Below are 23,567 nucleotides of genomic sequence, written 5' to 3'. Positions count from 1 at the left end.
CTACCACCTCCTTTCCTTTTCATCTCCCTACACTCAATAACAACCATCTTCATAAAACACACAACCGATCATCATATCACTATATATTACCCCATTTACATAACTTCCTCACCAAAAAACTGTTACCAGAGCCCCCCAGTACTCAGACCAATCCTGTTTCCCAGTTCACCACTCTCAGCATTATACTTCTATATGATTACCAAGACTCAGAAGCATTTTTTTCTCTGCCTAAAATCACCAAAGACCTCATTCAGATCATCCTCCATAATCTTTATACTCCTTAAGAGTAACATTGAACACAACTTAGGCCTATCAACTCCCTTGCCTCAACATCAGAACTACTTACTTCCTGCATTGGCCTGTGCCCCTCCCAATGCATATACCATCAGAAACAAGCTATACCACATAAGTTGTTTTATTTCACGGAACATCTCTGACATTTTAACAGTCACAGAATCATGGGTCAAAAAGACTCCCCCAAAGTCCAACACATTCTAACCTCCTACAAGTATGTTAGTGATTCCAGACCAGATACAGAAATAACCTAAATACAAAAGTCATTGACCAAGGAAACCCCTCCTAAGACACTGGTTAAAACTGGATTCTCCTAAAATTCCCACCTCACAAAAGCAAACCTCTACTGATTAGTAAAGCCTGTTTACTACCACCTGCTTCCCTAATTAAATCCAAATCAGTCATCACTAATGTCCTTAATAATGGTCCCAAAAATAATAACAACCATTCCAAGTAACATAAATATTAATTATATTCGCCCATTTTCATTTGATATGGGTGCATTCCTAGAAGACCTAGGTCTCCTTCAGCTCATAAAAGAACCAATAAGATCTAACCTCAGGCCCTCCAAACACTCTACACTTGACCTTATTACAACCACACCAGACTCCATCACCAGCATAAACATTCTGCCATCATCACTAAGCAACCACTGTCCAATTACCTTTATAGTTGTCAGCAATACTATAAAACTACCGCCAATATTAAAAGCCTTCAGAAACCAGAGCAGCACAAATATATACAAACTCAGAATCCTTCTCACAGCCCACAACAGGAACCATATACTCTCCTTACATGACCATAATACAGCAGCTGTAAGCCTAACCAACTTTCTACTCCAGTTACAAGACAAATTCTTCCCACTTATCCACAGGCCTTTTATATGCACTAAAACTGAATGGCTAGCCACTAAACTCAAACATTTTTAACTCTAAGGGATGAAGCATGACATATATGAAAACAGACCCCCCCCCCCAACTGACAACCTCACCTCCATTATAGTCTTATTTAACCTAACCAAGAAGTCGATCAGAAGGCACAAAAGAAATCTCCAAACAAACAAATTACCTGTTACATTCCCCCACAAACACTTTTGGAAAAAGGTGAACCTACTTACAGGAAGATAATGTCTTCATGATACCCTGTCTAAAAACATTATTCACTGTGGTACAACAAAACTTTCTCCAGAAAATTTCCTTAAAGCCATTAATAAACTCCACATCTGCAACAGATCATGCGTTGCCCACCCCACCCCTATTCATGCCCCTGTTCCATTTCAAATGCATACATCACAAAGAAGTCTCTAGTCTGCTTGAAAATATTTACACTTACACTCATCCTGAATCTGAGGACATAAACCCCTGGTTCATATATCACTGCAGAGAACATCTATAGCTTCCTCTCACTGACATATATAATCCATGTCTTACACAAAGCATCATGCCCTAGATGTGGAAAACAATACCTCTCCCAAAGCAAACAAATGCAAATGATGTCCTTCACTTCCATCCAATATCCATCCTCCTAGTTCTAGGCAAACTTGTTTAAAAGATAATATATACCCAACTGCCAGCTCCACATCCTGTTGTCCTCTAAACATCATGGATTCTGACCTGGATGAAGCACTATGACAACACTTTTGTCCCTAACTGATGAGATCAGGATAAATCCTGATAGTAGCCCCCTTACAGGTGCCTTATTTATTTACCTGACAAAGGCATTTGACCTCATTGACCACTATCTTCTCCAAAACAAATGATTTAAAATTTGTATCAGTCCAGAGGTCACTCCATTTAACAAAATGCTCAATGACAAACTCTTCTGAGTTAAAATAGGATGCTCCCAATCATAATCTGCTCCTATTACCAAAGGTGTACCACAAGGATTCATTCTTGCCCGTGTCCTATTCGCCATGTTCATTAACAAACTTCCTTGTCTTCCCCATCTCCCACTTATTCTCTGTGCTGATGACATGATCAGTTACCAGTCAGGTTACACTCACACCAACATTCAATAACAACCCTAGCCAGACTTACATGAGCTCCACCAATATCTCATAAACTACTTCTCAACCCCACCAAGACCAAAACTATGCTTTCTGGAACTCCACAGAAAACAGCTGACTCTTTATTTTAGGCCTACACAACCACTCCATAGAGACAGTCTCCACCTTCAAATACCTAGGCCTATGGCTTGATTAGTCACCAAACTTCCATTTCTACATAGACAAAGTGAGAGCCAAAATAAACTCTCTCCTTTTCTGGGCTAAAAAGTTCTTCCATTTTCTATCCCAACCAGCCAGAGCAGCCATTGGCAAAGCAGTTCTCCTTTCTCAACTTGAATATGGGCTTTTAATTTTTGCTTCTGCCTCCAAGAGAAACACTGCAACACTCCAGACCATCTCTAACAGCATCTGCCAATTCATTGCAAACTTGCCTCTTTGTGAGCATCACATATCATCCTAGAAAAAAACAAATTGCTACCTATAAAACAAAGATCTAACCTGCTTTGAGGATTCCAACTATGCAAACTACTCCATCCCCCTTGTAGCTAAACTTCATGAAAAAACTCCTTGTATAACCTACTACTCACAAGCCACACTAACTCTCATTACTCCTTAAACCAAACTGTACTGCACATGCTTCAGGCACCTAATCTTTGGCAAGCTCTCCCCATATACATTAAGGAAATCAAGACTTATTCCAAATTCAGAATGCAACTCAAAAAGCACTTCTTCATCCAAAACAAATGTTCCTGCTTCAACACAGGACATACCTCCTTTCTGATTTTATTCTCCTTTCTCAAGATTCACTGAAGACTGACCCACTTTAGAAACTAATGTGTATATTGTACATTACACTCTGCTTGACTGTACATTGCACAGTTTTTGCTGTGTAATTAGTCTGAACTATTCTATTATTGCTTACATTTCTGTATTTTTTGTTTATGAAATGTTTTGTATTTCACCTTGGCTGATCAGTGCACTACCCCAGTAATCAAATATAAGTACAATAAAATAAAAATAATAAATAACTGAAAAGTTTAAATGAAATGAGAAAAAATCATTCAATATTAAGTTACATGATTAATAGCAGGAGCTGCAAACAAGCATAACTGCATCTAAGCACACTTATGAAATCATATTACCATCCATTGAATGAACAATTACATCAAGTATTTATTTATGTATTTAGTTTGTTAGTTAGTTATTGGCATTTGTTGACTAGGGAAAGAAGTACTGTGATAACATGTCATTTAAATGTATTCAAGAATTCTTCAAGAATAGTGTGTATAATAAGTGATACAGCATTAAGGCTCTAGCTAGTGATTATACAAATACTAACAGTTGTGCAAAGTAGAAACATTACATTTTGCACATATTTTGGGTAATACAGATAAATATAGTGAAGTAGCTCGTGGTCCCGTATGGAGTCATTAATATATGACAACATGACCTTACAATCATTTTTAATTTCTTGTAATATTATACTGCTATTCCATTTTTGTTAGACAATACAACTTCACACCTACGTTTCCATGTAAACCACACACAATCTAATAGATCTGTATCATTTCTTCCCTTTATGGCATCATATGTTGCATATTCCCCTCATATGATATATATTTTTTAGCTTTACGATGCTCATCTCTTTTATTTTTAGCTTTTATCAGTTTTTGACAAAATCCATTTATCTTGACATATCATTTCAGTTAATTTCAAATGTTAATCTATTGGTCTGAGTCATGGCTGAAAACAGATGGTCTACCAGTGGTTATCAAAATGTAATAAATATATAGAATATATCATTTATATTTCAGCTCACTTTTACCCCATAACTTGAAAACTCATTGTGAAGTTCCATAATTTACTTTTCTTTACAATCTTTTACCTTCTTACTTAAATTGCTTTTAACCAACTTTCATAGTTTCTTAGAATTTTAATAACATAGTAATTCATTCATCTATTTATTTTATTTATTTTTTTATTTTTCAGTAAAGAAGTAGCATTTTCTTCAAGTTATAAGTGCTAGATTACTTTGAAGTCTCAACTGAGACTGTCTGCAGTTGGTGGTTCTTTTGTCCTGGTTTTAAGGAGTCCCAGTCAGCAACTCCGATGATGCTGAAGCACCAGTTTTCCTTGTGGTTTAATGTTTCTCCTTAATGGTGGGAGACATCTTACCTCCTAAGGCTGGAAAACTATTGTACTCCACTACAAGGAGCTGTTCTTGTATGCATTCTAGTGTTACAGCTTGTCATTAGTCACATGGAATACTCGGTGAGAGAAAATTGACTGGCTACCTCCTTACAAGTCGTCCCATTTTAAAACATACTGTTCCCATTTCTTTTCTTATTTGTTTTGGATTCTAGTTTTCAAATAAAATTGTGTCTTGTCTCTGGTGGCCAAGATTAAACACACATTAGTCTACCCATAACAAAGTTGTGTGTTAGTTTTACTGGCTCCAACATTAATGAACTAAAATACTGTCCATTCAAAGCAGATGCTCTAATAGTACTCATGAGCATATTTTCTTTATTTTGTATGACAAATTTATGAGAGCAGTACCAAACTTAAGTATGATTACTTTTCATTGCACCCCAAAAACAAAAATACATTTCTATCTCTGATAAACAATTTTATTTCCTTTTGGATTGCATTAGAGCTGGAAACTAATAGAAGAAAAAAAATCACAGAGGAAGTAATCAAATGTGGGAAAGCAGGACAATCATAGTCCGTAACTCATCATTTATAGAATCATAATATTTACCTGTCCTCTTCGAGTTTCACAATTATGAAGATAGCTGAGGTGGTAGATTTTAAGATTCAGAGATGCAAAGTTAAGATACTTCAGAAAAAGCTGTAAGGACAATGGAAGAGGATTCAGTGTACACAGGTACTATATTCAGTTATACTGCAAAGATACTTCAGCAGTGGCCACTATGTTACTACTTACTTCTTCATCTGCCTCTGTAAAACATGGCCCATCCACTTTATTCAGTGCCATAATCACAGCCACTACGTCTTTGCCATTCATGATTGGGGTGGCAAGAATACTTCTTGTATGATATTCAGTAAGTTCATCGGAAAATCTGCTGAATTGGCTCACCTAATAGAAAAAGAAATGACATTAATAATTATCATACTTTTCGTTATCATTATATGTGAATCAAACATTTAAAAGAATGCTGAAGTAATGAAAGCAACTGTCAGAAACCTGCTACTCTGCAATTACCAAAATATTTAAACATTGTTTGATCAGTTGATGGTTGGGATGGTGATATAAACACAATCTGATGAATTTGTGCCTGTACATATACAGAACCTGGCAACAGACCACAACATTCTGCAGCTCCTTGTGTCTCATTTTCTGTATATACTCTTACACTGAACATCCTACCTTATTATGAGCATTTACTTTTCCCTTATGACCAAGATGACTTTTTTGCTTGTCTTATGCATGTGATTCTTATTTTTTTTTAAATCACTATCTCATAGTACAAACCTGGTCATAAACATCTCTCTCTCTTTCTGTAAAGAACTTAACCACTTTTAAGGTCTGCAAGTTGTGATTTCATAGTAGAACACCCTGTTCTCAAAAACATTTTTTTAGAAAATGCTGTCTTGATCCTCATTAATGAACGTTATGCATTTGAAATTCATATGTTCATAGGTGTATACCTGGCAAATGACTACTAGGGCCTTGTAAGCCTAGCCGTGCAACCCAAATATGGCTAACAAATATGATTTATGTAGGTGACAATTTACTGACTGCCTCTGTCCATTAGAGTCACAGGAACAAGAGCAGAGGTGAATTTGAATTATCCATCGGTCAGTGTTGCTCTTACATTCTTTATCATATTACCTCAATATGTGCCAGGTAGAATGGGCTTGTGATAGTCTAACCCCAGCAGTATTCAGTAAGCTAGAACAAAGTCTCCTCAGTAACAATAATCCCATCCCATATTCCCTGTTTATGTGATATGCAAGCCCCTTCATGGATTATTCAGGAATGCTGTGGGCTCTGTTAAAATTATTTTAATAAATATATATTTTTGCTAATTGTAGTTCCTGTATTCCTGTATGCATGCACAACTGAATACTCATATAGCCATCTGTGAATTAAACATGACTACATTGAGACAAACAACAACAACAACATTCAGACTAATAAAGGCAAACCCCACTAGCTGTAGACATGCCATGTTTTGGACTTCTCCTGACCTTGTCAGTCCACTACAATAAGATTCTCTGGCTATGCTTTATGAACACAGGGCTTTAAACCCAGCTGATGCTCATGAAATATGAAAAATAAAGGGTAGTTGACAAATAAATGCAGTCTGAATCTTGAATCTCACTACAATGGCATTGTAGCTTTTTGAAGGTGGCATTTTTTCCACATCTTCAACATGGGGAATATGCCACATTACCCCTGAGGTGTGTGTGTGTGTGTGTGTGTGTGTGTGTGTGTGTGTGTGTGTGTGTGTGTGTGTGTGTGTGTGTGTGTGCGTGTGTGTGTGTGTGTGTGTGTGTGTGTGTGTGTGTGTGTGTGTGTGTGTGTGTGTGTGTGTGTGTGTGTGTGTGTGCGTGTGTGTGTGTGCGCGCGCAAGTGCATATACGTTATTAATTCCTCGGCTGTTGAACTGTAGAGGAAGAGAATACTGCAAGGTATCACAATCTCATACTTACATGCATTGATCCTTTCATGCATTTAGTTTCACTGTCCTGAAGATTGCAGTTTCAGCATCAGAATTTCATTAGAAACCCTTCTGTCCAGAATTCCAGATGACTCTAGAGTTGTGTACGTATTAAATAAATACATATAAGAGATGTCATCTGTTTATGATGTTGTTGTGTGTTTTGCATATGTTTTACCACATTCAGTATCTTATAAGCCAAATTAACTAAAGTGTTTGGTATATTGCCTTTATTAAGTGGTACTATTTTAAAGAGGAGCTTATAATTTTTGTTTTTATACTCACACATGAGACGTGTTCACTCAGTGGATTTACTGGGTGTGTGTAATATGTTGGTAATGTGCACAGTGCCCTACTTGCAGTATTTTCCAGCCTTAATGTTTTAAAAATATTGTCTAGTAAAATATTTTATTCTGCACGAATATCTAGTTTGACACCATGGCTTCTGTTGCCATTCAGACTGATTATTTTGATGCAGAGTCTCTACTCTTTGATTTTGCTTGATCAACTATTTCTACTGTGATGCAGCAGTAATTTATTATTTTTATATAGTAAGTATGCAGCAACTCAGTATATGGCAGAAAAGAATACTTTAATATAAAACAAAAAACAGAACTGAAATGAGTGCTTTCACAACTCCTGTTACTTCTTCATATCTATAAAAAACACTACAGTTATATAAGTAACAATCAGCATAGTTAGTCGACTACCTAATCATTCAATTAATGTCTTAAAGCCCTAGACCTAAGGGCAAGGGCACATTCCCATTAAGTCCCTGTCCTCTGTTCACTGCAAGAGTGTAAATCCATTTAATCTCCATACATTCTACTTTCGTCTTAAGATCTCCACCCCTCTTGGACTGCTTATAAATCTCCAAAACCAAAAATGTAAAGGTATGTGAAACTCCTTGATTGGCCATATACCTAACAAGAGCATTCCTGATATCGCTTTTACTAATCGCATAAATATGCTCCTTAATATGATCTCTTAGTTGTCTGGTAGTTATACCTACATAGTAGGAGGTACATTCACCACAAACAGCCAGGTACACTAGATTGCTACTATTACAATTTGCATGGATACCAAAAGTGAATGTAGATCCACTCAAGGGATGTATGAAAGTATTGTCATCCCTGATGTAATGACACACATTACAACAACCACATGCATGTGTCCTAGGACTACTATCACCCAAGTATGGCCCGTCAGTCAGGCCAAAGATACTGAAGATTTGATTGTGAATATTTCCTCTGTCGAACTGACACCTCTACCAAAGAAGGTACTGAACTTAGGCTTATCCTTTGTGCCTTCAAAAACGTCTACTGTCTCTAATGTGCTACTGGACTTGAAACTTTTTATTCGCAATATATCCTTGAGATTGTTGTATGGCAATTGCAGAGGTACACAGGCTTCCCTCAAGAAGCCCAGTCACTTTATATCTTTGAACCCTCCATTGGTAGAAGCTTTTTCTAAGTTATGTGAGGATGATATCTACGACTTGTTCAGTAAATGTTGTGATAGCAATAAAACCTATTTTAACTTGATTAGGGAAGAGCATGCAGTTTTGGATTACTTACTGAAACAAGATGATATCTATGTATGTCCTGCTGACAAGGGTGGGTCTATTGTTGTAATGGACACAGCAAGCTACGTTACTACCATGCATAGTATGCTGGGTGACCCAGGTACCTATACAGTTTGTAGCTTAGAAGATGTTTCTTTAATGGCTCTAGCAGGGGCACTTTTCCTGTGTTTATTTGAGTAGGTAGACCAGGATGGGGGCACTGGGTAGTGTGGTGGGGGGCACCGTGGAGCCTTTTTGCCTAGGGCACCAGCTGAGCTAAGGCCGTTCCTGGATAGATTGAATGCAGACATGTATGACCTTCTGTTAGAAGATAGTGTTACAAAGGATATGTTTGATTATTTTGTGATTCCACATCCAATTATACCCACTATTTATGGATTACCAAAGGTGCATACACCCTTATTAATCCACCGATGAGACCCATTGTCTCAGGAAGATGTTGGGTTATGGAATCCATTTCTCTTTATGTTGAGAAACAGCTTTGTCCTCTTATTGACAAGGTTGATGTAATTTTGTCTGACACCAAACAGTTCTTAGAAAGGTTAGCTCGATGGTCACAGGCTAATAATGAGGTTGATTTTGAACTATTGACTTTGTTTGACAATTTTTATTGGCACATTCTGAGTTTAATGGTTATAAGGTTGACCTGCTGTGTTTTTTTATTCGAACTTATATTGATAAATAATTTTTTTATATTCAGTGATAAATGCTATGTTCAGAAAGTGGATGTGACTGCAGATACCATGTGTGCAAATAGCTATGCTAACATGGTGCTCACCCAGTGGGAACTGTTATATGTTTTTAATGTTTGTAATCCTTTTAAAGATAAGATTTTTTACTACAATCGTTTTGTTGATGATGTGTGTTTAATCTGGGGTGCTACAGTAGATGAGTTTTCTCTTTTTGTTAGGTACTTAGAAGGTACCACAGACTTCTTGAGATTTACATACAATTTATCCAAGACCAATATCGAGTATTTGGATCTATGTATTAAATGGAATGGTGATACGATCACCACTAGTTTGTTTAAGAATCTTGTAATGTTAACAATAAGTTGCACTCTCGCAGCATGCATCCAAAATGGACAAAAATGAATGTTATGAGGGGCAGTTTTTCAGATCGATAAAATTGCATAATAAGTGACATGTATGCTTCCTTTGAAACTATCTCAGAAGAATATAAGAAAAGGGATTACTCAGATGTAGACATAGGACTGATGCAGAATGATATCATTTCTCGCAGGCTTGATAGGGCAAAACCCTACTATACTGTTGGTGGATGCAACTTGAGTAAGAGAGAGAGATGATGCATCATGACAGCTTAGAATGTCTGTTACCTTTTCGACTAACATCAACTCTGTATGTGAAATTGTTAGGAAACATTGGAAGGTGCTGACATCTGATCCCAAGTATAGGGAGATCATTGATTAGCAACCACGGTCTGTTTTTAAAAATAATACTTCCCTTAAAAAACTGCTTTGTTATAAACCCCTTGAGAATAATGGCCATTTTAAGCCAAACTTGGGTGATAGTAGTTGTAGGAAGCAAGCATGTGGTGGTTGTAATGTGTGTCATTAATCAGGGATGACAATACTTTCATAGATCCCTTGAGTGAACGTACGTTCACTTTTGCTGTTTGTGATGAATGTACCTCTTAATATGTAGGTATGACTACCAGACAACTAAGAGATCATATTAAGGAGCATATTTATGCGATTAATAAAAGTGATATCAGGAATGCTCTTGCTAGGCATGTGGCCAATCAAGGAGTTTTACATACCTTTAAATTTTTGGTTTTAGAGATTTATGAGCAGTCCAATAGGGGTGGAAATCTTAAGATGAAAGTAGCATGCATTGAGATTAAATAGATTTACACTCTTGCAGCGAATAGAGGAAAGGGACTTAATGGGAATGTGCCCTTAAAACCAGCCCATAGGTTTGGGGCATTAAGATTTTAATTGAATGATTAGTTAGTTAATTATATATGCTGATTGTTACTTATATAACTGCTGTATTTTTTATTCTGTACTAGAGCTGAAGAAGCAATAGGAGTTGCAAAATTGCTTATCTCTGTTCTGTTTTTTGTTTTATATTAGTGTTCTCATTTTTCTGCTTTGTTTGCTCAGTTTGCTCTTGACCATTTTGGTTTCAAGTAATTTATTATTTTTATTTTTATGCTTTTTTTTTTTTTTTTTTTTTTTTACTAGGTTTGTCCCACCAGGCCAATGACCTTTTTTCAGGGAGATCTGAGGTGGTATTCATATTGTCTATAGGAAATTTAGCCAGGGCACCAGTGAACTTCCCCTACTCTTTTCAGTAGTGTAGTTTAATCTTTTATATGCACCTGAGTTATTATTTTCCCATGTTGAAGAGGTAGAGAAAATACCACTTCAGTTTAACAGTTCATCTTCAGTGTGGCATATCCAGGAGTCCAGCACCACCTTATGCCGCACTACAGTATAAGTATTGAAAAATTACTCCAACTACTTGGTGTGGGAATAGACCCCACAGCTTTCTACACCAAAGGTGAGCTACTGAGACTGCTTTATATGTTTTTGTTCAATAGCTTGCACCTTCTTTTGAACACTGTTTGTTTTATATCTTTTTGGAAAGTGATTCTTTCTACCACAGCTTCTACAAAATTGACTACACTTGGGACATGTATTGCTATTGTGCTTATAGCCATATTCAGTATATCTCATAGCTTTCTTTCTCATCACCATTAATGTTGCTACTTGATGATTTCCAACACTTTGCACATTCTCTATGAAGTGTAGTAGCTCAAGATGCAAATTAAAGATTAAGAATGAAAGATTCAGACACAACTTGGATGCCTAATCAGCCTACATATGGTGTGTACTTTGCATGCCAACTACCATTGGTATGATCAGATGATAGGCATAGCCAATAGGAATCAAGCCCACACTTAAGCTCTATAACATTATGTGCTAGACTCCCACTATAGTTTAAAGGGATGAGATAGCAGGCTGCAAATAAGCTGCTTTCTATGTTCTACTTTACTCATCAAGGGTATGATAATTGCAGCATCCACTTCACATTGGGAAATTCTGAGTTAGTCACTTAACTAGACATTTCCTAGTCAATGATGAAAAAATATATGTAATATCCATATCTATGCCGCATATTTAATTAAATTGATGAGTTAAACTTTTTTGAGATAGTGGAAGCAGAGAAGAATTAAAGGGAATTAAGGAAGGTTTTCATTATGAGTGTGGCCTCCTTTAAAAGAAAAAAATAATAAAACAGTTTTAGACCTACTTAAGATGATTTTTTTTTTCAAACACCTTTATTGAATTATTACTTATGATATAGGCAAATTTGCATTCATGTAAAAGTAATCAAACTATATTAACATAAACATTGTACTTCGCATATATTTGTTACAATTTTAAAAATATAACAGTAGATGGTGCTAAAGCCCCTTTTATCATACTCGAATTATGCAATGAACAGTAGCCAATTTTATATATTTTTACATTTTTATATTTTTATATTGTATTTTTAAATTGTATGGTTTAAAAGAATAAGATTTGTTAAGGTAAACTATATGAAGTATAGTAATTAATTTTATTTAGGGACAAACGGTGGATTTTTTGTATTCTGTTGGTGGTTCATGATTTAAGGAGGGTTATATAAATGGATTGTTTTTATCAAGTATTCTACATCTGATGAAGTCTTTTCAGACAAAAATGTGGGGAATGTTATAGCATTTATGTGCTGGTGTTTTTGGTACAGCTGATTGAGTTTTAGCCTCCTTTTGGAATTTAATAAACTGGATATCCCAGTTCCGATCGGTGGTCTTACAGTGCTTTATAATATTTCATAAATTATTCAATTCCTCCTTTTTTTTTAAACAAGAAACGTTTATTTATTTATTTATTATTTATTTGCAGTTGGTTTACCAGGATAGTCCATTGGGCCAAGATGAACCCGTTTTCAATGGAGTCCTGGGGAGAAAAGCTCCATTAATAAGGTTACATAGTTATACAAATGTAATAAAATATTAGCAATCAAGTTATCAATACAATTACACAGTTAGAGCATCATACTGGTGTTGACTGTTGCAGATGGTACTTTCTATAGAAGTGATTCAGATTGCATTATATACAGAGTTCAAAATGCAGTATTTACAGAATTGTACAAATTACAGTTTGTAGATGGTACATACTATAAAGTGAGTCATATTGCAGTATTTGTAGAATTATACAGAATTACTTTTTAAGGATACAGAATCAATGTATCTTTACAAGTGGTACCTACTGTAAAAAATAAAACCTGTTTCAGTTTGTCCACATTAAGAGTCTATATTTCAAGTGACAATGATATTTCTGAGCAATGAGACAGAATTTGAATTGCCTATACATGGTAAGGCCTTGCTGTGTCTAATAATGGGTGGCTGCCAAAAAAGCAATTACTTGAAAATGGAAACCAAAATCTAAACCATCTATATTGAAGTAGTCAATATAGTAACAGAGATAAAACAACTGGAACTGAGATCTTTAGAAAAGGGTAGGAGCAAACTACACAGGAAAAAATGGGAATTGTGGGAACAATAAATAACATCTTCATTAAACCTTCATTAAACCATCACTTACTACGTAGGCAATCATACATTTATATAAATGAAATCAAACCACACCGACACAATCCTAGTCGCAAGCATTTTACATCACAAACAGTACTGGTACACTCCCAGTTGCAAACATTATACATCACTTATAATCTACCCAGTCTTTCTCACTCTAACATTACATAGCTCATTTAAGTCCTGCCACCTTTCAGGCCTCATTCCTTCCCTGTATTTATTGTTCCCACAATTCCCATTTTTTCCTGTGTAGTTTGCTCCTACCCTTTTCTAAAGATCTCAGTTCCAGTTGTTTTATCTCTGTTACTATATTGACTACTTCAATATAGATGGTTTAGATTTTGGTTTCCATTTTCAAGTAATTGCTTTTTTGGCAGCCACCCATTATTAGACACAGCAAGGCCTTACCATGTATAGGCAATTCAAATTCCGTCTCATTGCTCAGAAATATAATCTCCCTTGTTACACCAAACTGCCCACCAAGTATCTCTGACAGTGCATCCTGCAGGGAATCCTTAAAGTCCACCAGCTCACCACACTTCCAGAAAATATGTTCCCAGGACCTCTTTCTTTCCCTTCACACCTCCAACATTTACTCTCTGCCTGAGATAAAATTCACTGGAGTCTACTTGGGGTATAAAAATATCTATGCAAACATTTCCAGGCAAAAATCCTAAATCTTCTAGATGTTATTTGAGAAATGTACATATATCCTCCCAGTGTTTCTTTGTGAATTGCTTATCCAATCTCTCTTCCCAATCCTTTCTAACCTTCTCTGATTGATTCTTATAGTTATCATGCAATATTTTATATGCTCTACTAATTATTCCTTTTTTAATGGCAGCTTCTATTCTAGATTCTATTAAAAACTCTACCAGTGCTGGCCTTTTGTTTAGGATCCCCTATTTCTTTCTCTTTGCCATAACTCTGATATCAGTCCCTGACAGGGAAGGCAGTCTCCAATCTGCAATCCAAATAAATTCATGGCATCTTTCCATTCTATCATCTTTCCCTCTATAGTTATTTGCTCCCAGTACCTTGGTTCCTTTGCCAGTTTTCTCCAGTAAATTCCAGCCCCCTTTGTGGATATAATATTCTGTATGATTATTGTTATTCTCCTTAAAGGCCTGTATCCAAAATCACAGTCTCTCTTTGTTTCTTGAGCTTCCCCAGTGATTCATCATCCTCCTTTTCCACTTTGAATTATAGTTTTCTGCTTGTGCTATGTATAGGACTCTTAACTGTGTAGCTCTGAAATACCCCTTCAAATTGGGTAATCCCAATCTGCCCTGTTTTACTGGAAGAATCATTTTATCACACTTGTCTTCCCCTTCCAGATAAAGTCCTTCAGCTCGTTATTAATTGCCACCCACAACTTCTCCTTTGGTTGATAAAAATATGTCTGACCTTTATATAAGACTAAAAACATTTTAACTACTTGTATGTTATTATCCATAGCCATATAACAAAAGATTCCATTTTCTCAGTTTTTGTATTATCTTTTGTTTAGTCTCTTCCCACATATCCATAGCTGCCTGCCACTCTAAAATCATTTTAATGCATACTCCTAAATCTTTCATTTTATCATGTCCCCATAAAATATGTGTATTCCTGAACCAGTTCATGTGTGAGTACATAATTTACCGCTATAGCCTTTGTTTTAGCGTCATTAATTTTGTATCCTGAAAAGATCTGAAACTGTCTCAAAATGTCATCTCCGATCCGTCATATGTTGTCCTAATCGACCTTATATTTTTTTCAGGAAATGCAAATGTTTCCATTGTCCTGCTCATAAAGTCCCAGCTTACTCTGTCAAATGCTTTCTCAGCATGAAGACCCACCAATAGACCTATTTAAGATTGTTGATGTAATATATTGGGTATGTAACTCATCTGCTTACATTCTATACAAGAATATCAGTACTGGAGTTATCTCTGCCAAGAAACTATATTTTCTATTAATTCCATGTCTATGTTTGTGCTTGTGTGTATATGTGTGTGTGTGTTGGGGGGGCGCCCATTCTTGACCACCCTTTATTTTGTCATAGCTGTAAGCTGTCTGAAATTAATACTCGTCAATAGCATGGCATTTCTGATGTCTCATGTTTGCAAGATGACTGCTGAATATCAAGAGATGGGATTCTGGATGCCTTTTTATTTTTTTATTTTAAATAAGAGTTAACTCGAAATAAAACAATTGAATATTGTCAGTGAAAGATGGATAAAACTGTGATCCTGACGTTAGTAACTGCTGGCTAAAAAGGAGCTACAGAACAGCTGTTTTTGTTTTTGACTGTAGCTTATGTTGTACTTCACTGTGCTAAACTACAGTATCGAATCAAATAGACAAACTAATTCATGCACTGACTGCCAAACAGCTGACTGAAACTGTGCACACGGGCAGACTGACCTGTCTTTTGTGTGGCACATCTAAAGTGTAATATACATTTCTACAAGTTAGTTTTATAAGGTGTGGTGATGTGCTGTTAATGAGATACTGGTGTATCTGGCTCTCCTGGTTTGCCCTCACAGCTTGTATGCACCATCTTCTGGGGTACCAGCTACCTCTTCCAATTCATTTTCTTCAGAATGCATTGTTCCCAGAAGAATGCTATGTATCCTTTCTGAGTGACAAATCAGAATGTCTCTATAACATTTAACCTCTGCTGAATTTATGTTAATTCCTAAATACTTCATCTTATGTCCTCATAAATATGGATAGTACCAAACCAATCTGAGTGTGGGCACATAATTTACGGCTATAACCTTTGATTTATCTTAATTAATTTTACATCCCCAAAAGACTTTCAACTTTCCAAATGCTCCACAAGACTGAGATGTCCTTTTGTGGATTTATCAGGTGCAAAATACCATAATCTGCAAATAAAGCCATTTTTTGATCATCATAGCAGTTACATGCTTGTATTTCTGAGTCCCTTATTTTTTTGCCAATGGTTCTAAATATAAGGAAGTAACAAATGGGAAAGAGAATGGCCCTGCCTATTTCCTGTCTCCAAACACAGATTATCTGAGGGGAATCCAACAACAACAGAGGTATTTTCTTACATCCTGATTCCTGTAGATCATCATTGTTCTATTAATGTTGTCAAATGTTTGCCTCCCCTCCACAAAACCCGCACTGATTCATATCTATGACTTTTGGCAACATATTTGCCATTCTTTTAGCTAGTATAAACGTAAACACTTTATAATCATGGTTTAGAATTGAAATGGGCCTATATGAAGCCAGGTCTGAAGGGTCTTTGCCATCTTTATGTATTACAGTCACCATTCCAAGATGTTGGTACTTCCCTTCCTTTTAAAATACTGTTAAACAAAATCTTCCATATATTTATCACTTTCTTCCATCTTAATTTTCAGGCTTCCATAGGAGTACCATCTGTTCCTGGAGGCATTCCTGAAGATTGTTTGTACATCACTGTTTTTGTCTTATCACATCCTATCTTACCTGTTGGTTGTTGGGCCTCATATATCTCTAACCTTGGCATAATTACATTTTCCATAAATATTTCCATTTGTACTCTTTGTGCTCTTTCTTGATTTTCACATTTCTCTGCTTTACACAAATTTTCATAAAATATTTGGAATATTTCTAAATCCTCTGCTGGATCTCTGATTATTTTGATTGTTATAGGTTACCTATGTTTGGCAACAACCCTTTGAATGCCCTGCTGCCTAAGTCATTGTACTATAAGTTATTGTGCTCTACAGATGTTATCAAAATATAGTTGATAGAAGCAATCTTTCTAAACTTATGCATATTATCCCAATACGCTCTTATTTTCTCGTTAGCACTCTGCATTTGCTCTTCCTCTAGTTTTGTGAGATTCACATTATTCTGCAATAATTTAACCTTTGTCAGCCCCTCTAAGTAATTTCTTTTATTTCTGAACCATATCCCCTTGTCTTTTATTTTGACCCTATTTTTAAACTCCATTTTCATATAATGCCAGTCATTAGCTAAAAGTAATTATGGAATAAGAATTGACACCTCTGCTAAGGACGACCACAAAGCCTTCTTCATCTGTGTCATAAACCTCACAGGTAATATCCAGCAATGCTTAGAGCTAATGCCCAATAACAACACTCACTTGTCTCCTGAGGATAAAACCCATATATTAGTGGACAAATTCAGCACAGACTTTACTCCTGTGTCTCTCACTCTTTCCTCTCAAGTGTCCAAATTTGTGCATTGTATTTTTGATCTGTACCTCATAAAATGTGTTTTTGTGACAAATCACTGAGGTTTGAAGTCACTAAATAATAGCACACAAATGAATTTCAGACCTTGTATCAGTTTAATCCACCTCTCCTCCTATAAAACTATTGCAGCAACCTTTTCTACTGCCTCTCTCTGCTTCTGCTTCTAATACATCTACTAATAGTCAATAGTTCCTTCGGCTTCCACAGCTGTAGTCTTGGAAATTGGCTCTTGCCCTGGGCTTATCTCCTGTTTATATATTTGTTATTTTCTGTTTTACAAACTTATCTATATTTTCTGCATTCTGCTTACTATTATATGAAACTTCGTGCTATGTTATGTTTTCAATTTAATGACCAATTTCTAGCATGTTGTTTCAATATACATCTCATACATATTGTAATTATTGTAATTTTAATTATAACTCTGTTATGCGATTACTTTTGTTATTTATATTTTTTTGAGCTTTTCTCTTCAGGCTTCTGCTGAAAAAGGGCTGCTGCCCAGTTGGACTAACCCAGTCAACAAATGTCAAATAAATAAATAAATGTGTGCAAAACGCAATTCATTCCTTGCTATTTTAGCAACTTTCTTAAGTTCATAAGTGCAATATTTAAAATCTGTCCCTATTTTTGCTCTCCCCCGGCTTTGCCCAGACTTCTTGAGCTAAAAGGTTAAGTGGTATTCTTCCCCTAACTTCCTCCAACATATTAGCACACCCACACTTTCCATTCTGATCACTTCTGAGCAAGTCTTAAATGTTCTGTTCAACAACAAAAACACTAGCTCCATGGGTCATGATGTTGTGCCAGGCTGCCTTCCTGCAGCACCAAACACTACCTTGTAGACTTGATACTAAGCTTGTTCAGCCACAGCCTCTCCACTAACGTTGAGCCAGAGGAATAGAGAACTGTGGTACTCATCCCACTCCACAAAGGTTAGGGGTCAGCTACAGATCCAAAAACTGTATACCTATAAGTCTCAACAGTGTTATCAGCAAAACAATGAAATACATCATTATCGAACTTATTAACAAGGATGTAAGTGGTCTACAAGCCCTGACCCCAAACCATTTTGGGTTTATTAAAGGCACAGCCTCTCTCCTGAAGCCGGTGAGTTTTTTAAGTAATTCTTGGATGCATTAGACTCGGGCATATTCATTCACACTACTTATTTTGACTTGGCTAAGCCAAGCCCATTGATACCATCCCACCCCACATTCTAGCATCATCAATAGCTAATCAAACTAAATGTAAACCCCTATATAAACCACTGGATAGCAAACTGATTAATGAACAGAAACCAATCTATTAGTATGGGAGGCATAGTCACTTCAAAAAGAGTAGTTAACAGTGGTATCCCTAGTGACTGGTTCTAGGCTTCCCTTTCTTTGATATTTACTTCACTGATATGAAGGCTGGCCAAGCTTGCAGATGACTGCAAACTTGGAGCTGCTATTAACTCTCCATCTGACTTCCAGTTTCTTCAGGAGGATCTTCAGGAAGGATTATCATGCACCAATAAGTGGTGCCTGGGCCATGGCCTAAAACTAAATGCCAAGAAATGCATCATTGTGTCATTTGTCAATACTGGGTACCCATGTGCCTACCAGATAGGTGACAGCCCTTTGAAAGCTGTCTTAATCAGTAGGGACCTGGGCACTTTCATATACAATGACCCATAATTTTATCACTATGTATTTATTGTTAGAGAATCCTTTTACCTAGCCAGACTAATCACCAGGGATATTTCTTCCAGTTCTAAGGAATTTGTCACCCCTCTCTACTCCTCCCCCATCAGGCTCCTAACAGAGTGCAATGGTATGTATTTGTCTAAGTATATCACCCAGCTTGACTGCCCACAACATTTTCTCACTAAGATAATCAAGGGTATGTCTTCTCTGTTTTCTTCAGAATATTGAGAGGTGACCTCTGTCTAGCCTACAGTGTCTCAAGGGATCCAGTCCTATGCAACATCCACAAGAAAATAAATAAATAAAACCCTAAACATCCACTCAAGAGATCTTAACTTCCACCAAAATATAAACAGGACCTGATGGTGACATAGATATATAGCCTAAATAATCTCTCTCTTATGTAATAGATGTCCTTTTGATATAAGGCAAACAAGCTCCCTGACCGTCTGTAGGCATAATGTGGACAAATGGATAGGCAATCATAACTACACCTCAGGTGTGATCCCCAGACTCTTATTGATAGTGGCCAAAACTAGGTAAAGCTTAGTCATATTGCTGGATTCCTACAATATGGGATAGTGTGGCTAGGCTAGTAGTGGTCCTCTGAATCAGTGGCCTAGTATTAACCTATGAGCCTATGATTGTCCTCAGGCACGCTGACTAGGGATGTGTGAGTAATATTATGGGAATGGGAGGGCCTGGATTGGTATGGATGTCTCCACTGAGCAATAATGCAGTTCCTTTACTGTAGAAATGATGTTTAAAGAGGATATGCAGTTTAGGTTTATATTTAAATGATAGTGGAGAGGGGTATTGGGAGATAGTGAAGTTTTAGAAGGTGAAGAAAAACAGATATTGCAGCAATATGGGTAAATAGCGGTGAAAGACAAAGTTATCGGTGATGAGCAAAGGTTTTTCTGATGGTTAGCACTATGCTATCCAAATAATAGTGATAGCTGGTGTCAAATTATAAGAAAAGTACATACCTCTCAACTGTATAGATTTTTATCTCATATTTTTGATCTGTTCCTCATAATTTTTTTTTGACAAATCACTGGGATGATCTACAGATAAAAGTAACTAAATAATGACATGCACTTGAGTTTCAGACTTCATATCCTTCAGAAAAATGCATGCTAACACAAATCCTGCTATTCTAGCAAATATCTAAGTTCATAAGAACAATATTTAAAATGTGTCCCTAGTTTTGGGCCTTTGTCCCTTCATGATAGGCTTTTTCCAGATTTTTTGCGCTAAGAGGTTGAGAGGTATGGAGAAGTATTAAAAGTGAGCTTAGCTGAAACACAGTGTAGGTTGGAAATAAGGTGAATATAGGATGAGATAAAGGAGCAGCACTAGAAAGCTGAAATAGCTGAGAAGGTGGTGTAGTCTAAGGGGTGAGTGTTTTAATTATGTGAAAGAGATAATAGGAACTGGTAGAGGTGATGTGAAGAAATGCAGGAGAAAGTGAGGTTATACAATATGAGGGATAGAGGACCTTGGTGGTAAAATAGAAAGTAGTGGTTATTTGTGTAGTTAGGGTATGCAGGGTGACAGAAGAGATAGTCACATCAGGAGGAGGAGTAGGGGCTGTAAACTCTGTGGAGGTTTGGCTTCATCTTCTGATTAGCTGAACAAAATGGCCCTGTCATTATTTTCTGGGAATTAAGGAGTGTGGTCTGAGGAGTTTAGACTGATGCTCTAATTGACTGAGTGTAATAGCACTATGATGTTTTCGGAAGAATTGAAGGGTGTTGTTTGAGGAGTTTAAATCCTGCTTCTCAACTGTCCAGAATGTTTAGATTTTTGGTTCTTATTTTTGTTGTTTTCATAAAATGTATGGTTTTGTGGTAAAACATTGAAGATTACACTCGCTAAATAATAGCACATTTGGAGTTTCAGACTTCATATCCTCAAGAAAATGCATACTAATGCAAAACCTGTTATTCTATCAGCTTTCTACTTTATAATATATTTAAATGCTATCCCTGATACTGGACCTGTTACTTTTGGCTTTGTCCAGGATTCTTCCACTAAGAGATTGAGAGGTATGGCTTAATTTCAATGTATAGTGTGTGCGGGAATTGGGTGTAGGGTAAATGGATGCTGCAAAGCAAAGCAAATTGAGGCTGAGCAGAACAGCTTCTCCCCAGTATCACATTGCAGTTCTCATGCTGAAAGCAATCTGTAAGGAATTACATCTAAAATCTTTTTCTGGGAGTGCCTATTTTTGTTTCACACTGCAAAACAGCAATAATGAAAAGGAGAAAAACATGAAAATGTAAGAGAATTCAGAGGTAGCTACGGGACAAGATTGTATTGCTAACATAGCAGTCTGCCAACACGGCACTAGGCTAGGTATCTCATGAGTAATACTATATTGGCCATAAGGTTTTATGATATTGGTGGTGAGGTTGAATAACGAGCTTGCATTAGCTATAATACTGTTTGTAGAGAGCATTCAACTATGGTAGCCACCTTCAACAAATGCAAAGTACCATTTTCAAGAAGATCGATATGTCAGTGTTAATGATTATGAAATAAACATCTACGTCTATTACATTGCTTAACTTCAATGGCCAACATATAGCCTGTGATTTTGTGTAGGGAGTGTTGTAATACAGCTGCTTGTGTCTGATGGAAGTCCAAAACTTTCTGTGGGAATGAGAGTTAGCAATCTTCAGCTTTCTGCATATAGAAATATTAAAGTAATCATAGAAAATCCACTAAATTCAAAGAACCATATATTCCAATTTTTATGACAAAAGTCATTTATGCAAGCAGATGTACTCCGATTTATTCCTACTTGCAGTAAAATCTGGCAGGAAAGGTAAACTTGTTAATGGTTAAATAAAACTGAATATGGAGGGAGGAGGAAGAGGAAAAGAAAATAGTGGTTGGCAGGGATGAAGAGAAGTGAATTCCTCAGAGAAAGTGAAGGCAAACTTTGGAAGGAAAGTATAAAGGAGGATGTTAAGAGAAGTACATTCCAATGTACTAAGACTACTAAACAACCAGTAAGCCTGCTGACTGCAGCAAATCCACATACATATACATTAATGAGTTCCACGGGCGAAAGGCACTGCTTACAGTGGCCTAGAAAGGATGGGGGAAATCAAAGGCTGAGAAAAGGTCATTACAGAGATGACAACTTGTGGCAATCTAGAAACATATAAATGAACCACACACGGGACAAGAGGTCAGTACAGTAAATAGGTTCATAGGATGACACTAGGCTATTGGCCCAGAGGCCCATATAAGCCTAGCCAAGAATTTCGCCCCTGTTCCCACAAAGTCAGCACCGTTTTCCCCTGTCCAGCAGGGGCAGACAGATGGGATCCTAGGGGTGTATTTTTTCCTTACCATCCAGTCGTCCAGGTTCCTTTTAAAGAGGTCTAGTGAGGTACACTGCTTGACATGGAAAAGGGAGTCTGTTCCACAGATGGGGGGAGTCTTTGGGAAACAAATCTGTCCGGCCAGCAAGTTCTACTAATGTCACAGACCATGGTGCAGGTTGCGCGAGTGGAGTTTGACTTATGGATATGCAGAAACTCCATCGAGGCTAGGTCTGTGATGGGCTTTTATGCCAGACACAGGTCTCCTCTGAGCAGTCTGTAAGAGAGTGAGTAGAGGGACACGACATTTAGCTTATTTGTGTAAGATAGGTGTTTGAGACCCTGGATTTTCCTGGTTAGGAACCTCTGTGGCCTCTCCAGTTGCTGCATGTGCTTGGCAAGTTACATGCCAAAGGGGGCAATTGTACTCAATAGTGGGTCTGATAAGGGAGGAGTACAGGGATCTTATGACATCCTTGTTCCTGGATGAAGTACCCTTACTAATGAGGTGGAGCCATGTAGAAAGCCTTCTGTGCAACTGAGGCAAGGGTGGGCCATGTAGAAAGCCTTCTGTACAACTGAGGCAACAAGGTGATCGAAAGTGAGGTTGCCATCAACCTGGGTGCCCAAGTCCCTCACAATTGATTGCATGCTTAATACATTGTTATTAATGTGATAATTAGTGGAGACACCATTTTCCCCAAAGGGGATAATGATGCATTTCTTGGCATTCAGTATGAGGCTATGCTTCTTGTGCCAGTCATTAGTTTGGGTAAGGCCCTCTTGGAGGATGCTCACATCACTAGAGGAATTTAAGACAGTACCCAGCTTGTAGTCATCTGCCAACCTGATCAGCCACAGACCACTAGTTTTGACTTGCACCTCAGAAAAATCAAACAGTAGTGGCCCCAAGACTGATCCTTGGGGTACATCGCTCATTATGGGTCTACTACTACAGGTGGCTTCCCCTATTTTTACTGAGTGGATTCCATCAGTGAGCCAGTTAGCTACCCATCTGGTAACATATGGGTTGATGTCTAACTGGGAGGGTTTATCTATTATGCCCAAGTGGGGAACAGTGTTGAAGGCTTTGGCTAGGTCAAGGTAGGCAATGTGCACCGTCTTCCCCTCATCCATG

The 23,567-nt window shown here is 37.1% G+C and overlaps 1 protein-coding gene across 1 annotated transcript in view; it reads right to left on the bottom strand.

Moving 5' to 3' along the window:
• The window catches only part of LOC122792803 (rod cGMP-specific 3',5'-cyclic phosphodiesterase subunit beta-like), an 897,069-nt gene that overhangs the window by 691,647 nt on the left and 181,855 nt on the right, over nt 1-23,567 (bottom strand). Inside the window, exons 3-4 of the mRNA XM_044060372.1 lie at nt 5,247-5,394; nt 5,061-5,150 (exon numbers count right to left, since the gene is read on the bottom strand). Of these exons, the coding sequence (XP_043916307.1) occupies nt 5,061-5,150; nt 5,247-5,394 (238 nt within the window). The remainder of the gene's footprint in view (nt 1-5,060; nt 5,151-5,246; nt 5,395-23,567) is intronic.

The sequence above is a fragment of the Protopterus annectens genome, chromosome 2.part0, assembly GCF_019279795.1.
Source record: "Protopterus annectens isolate FY-2018-M chromosome 2.part0, PAN1.0, whole genome shotgun sequence".
Taxonomy (NCBI): Eukaryota; Metazoa; Chordata; order Ceratodontiformes; family Protopteridae; genus Protopterus; species Protopterus annectens.
Note: the sequence above shows the minus strand (reverse complement) of the source record. Positions and strands in the feature narration are given on the sequence as shown.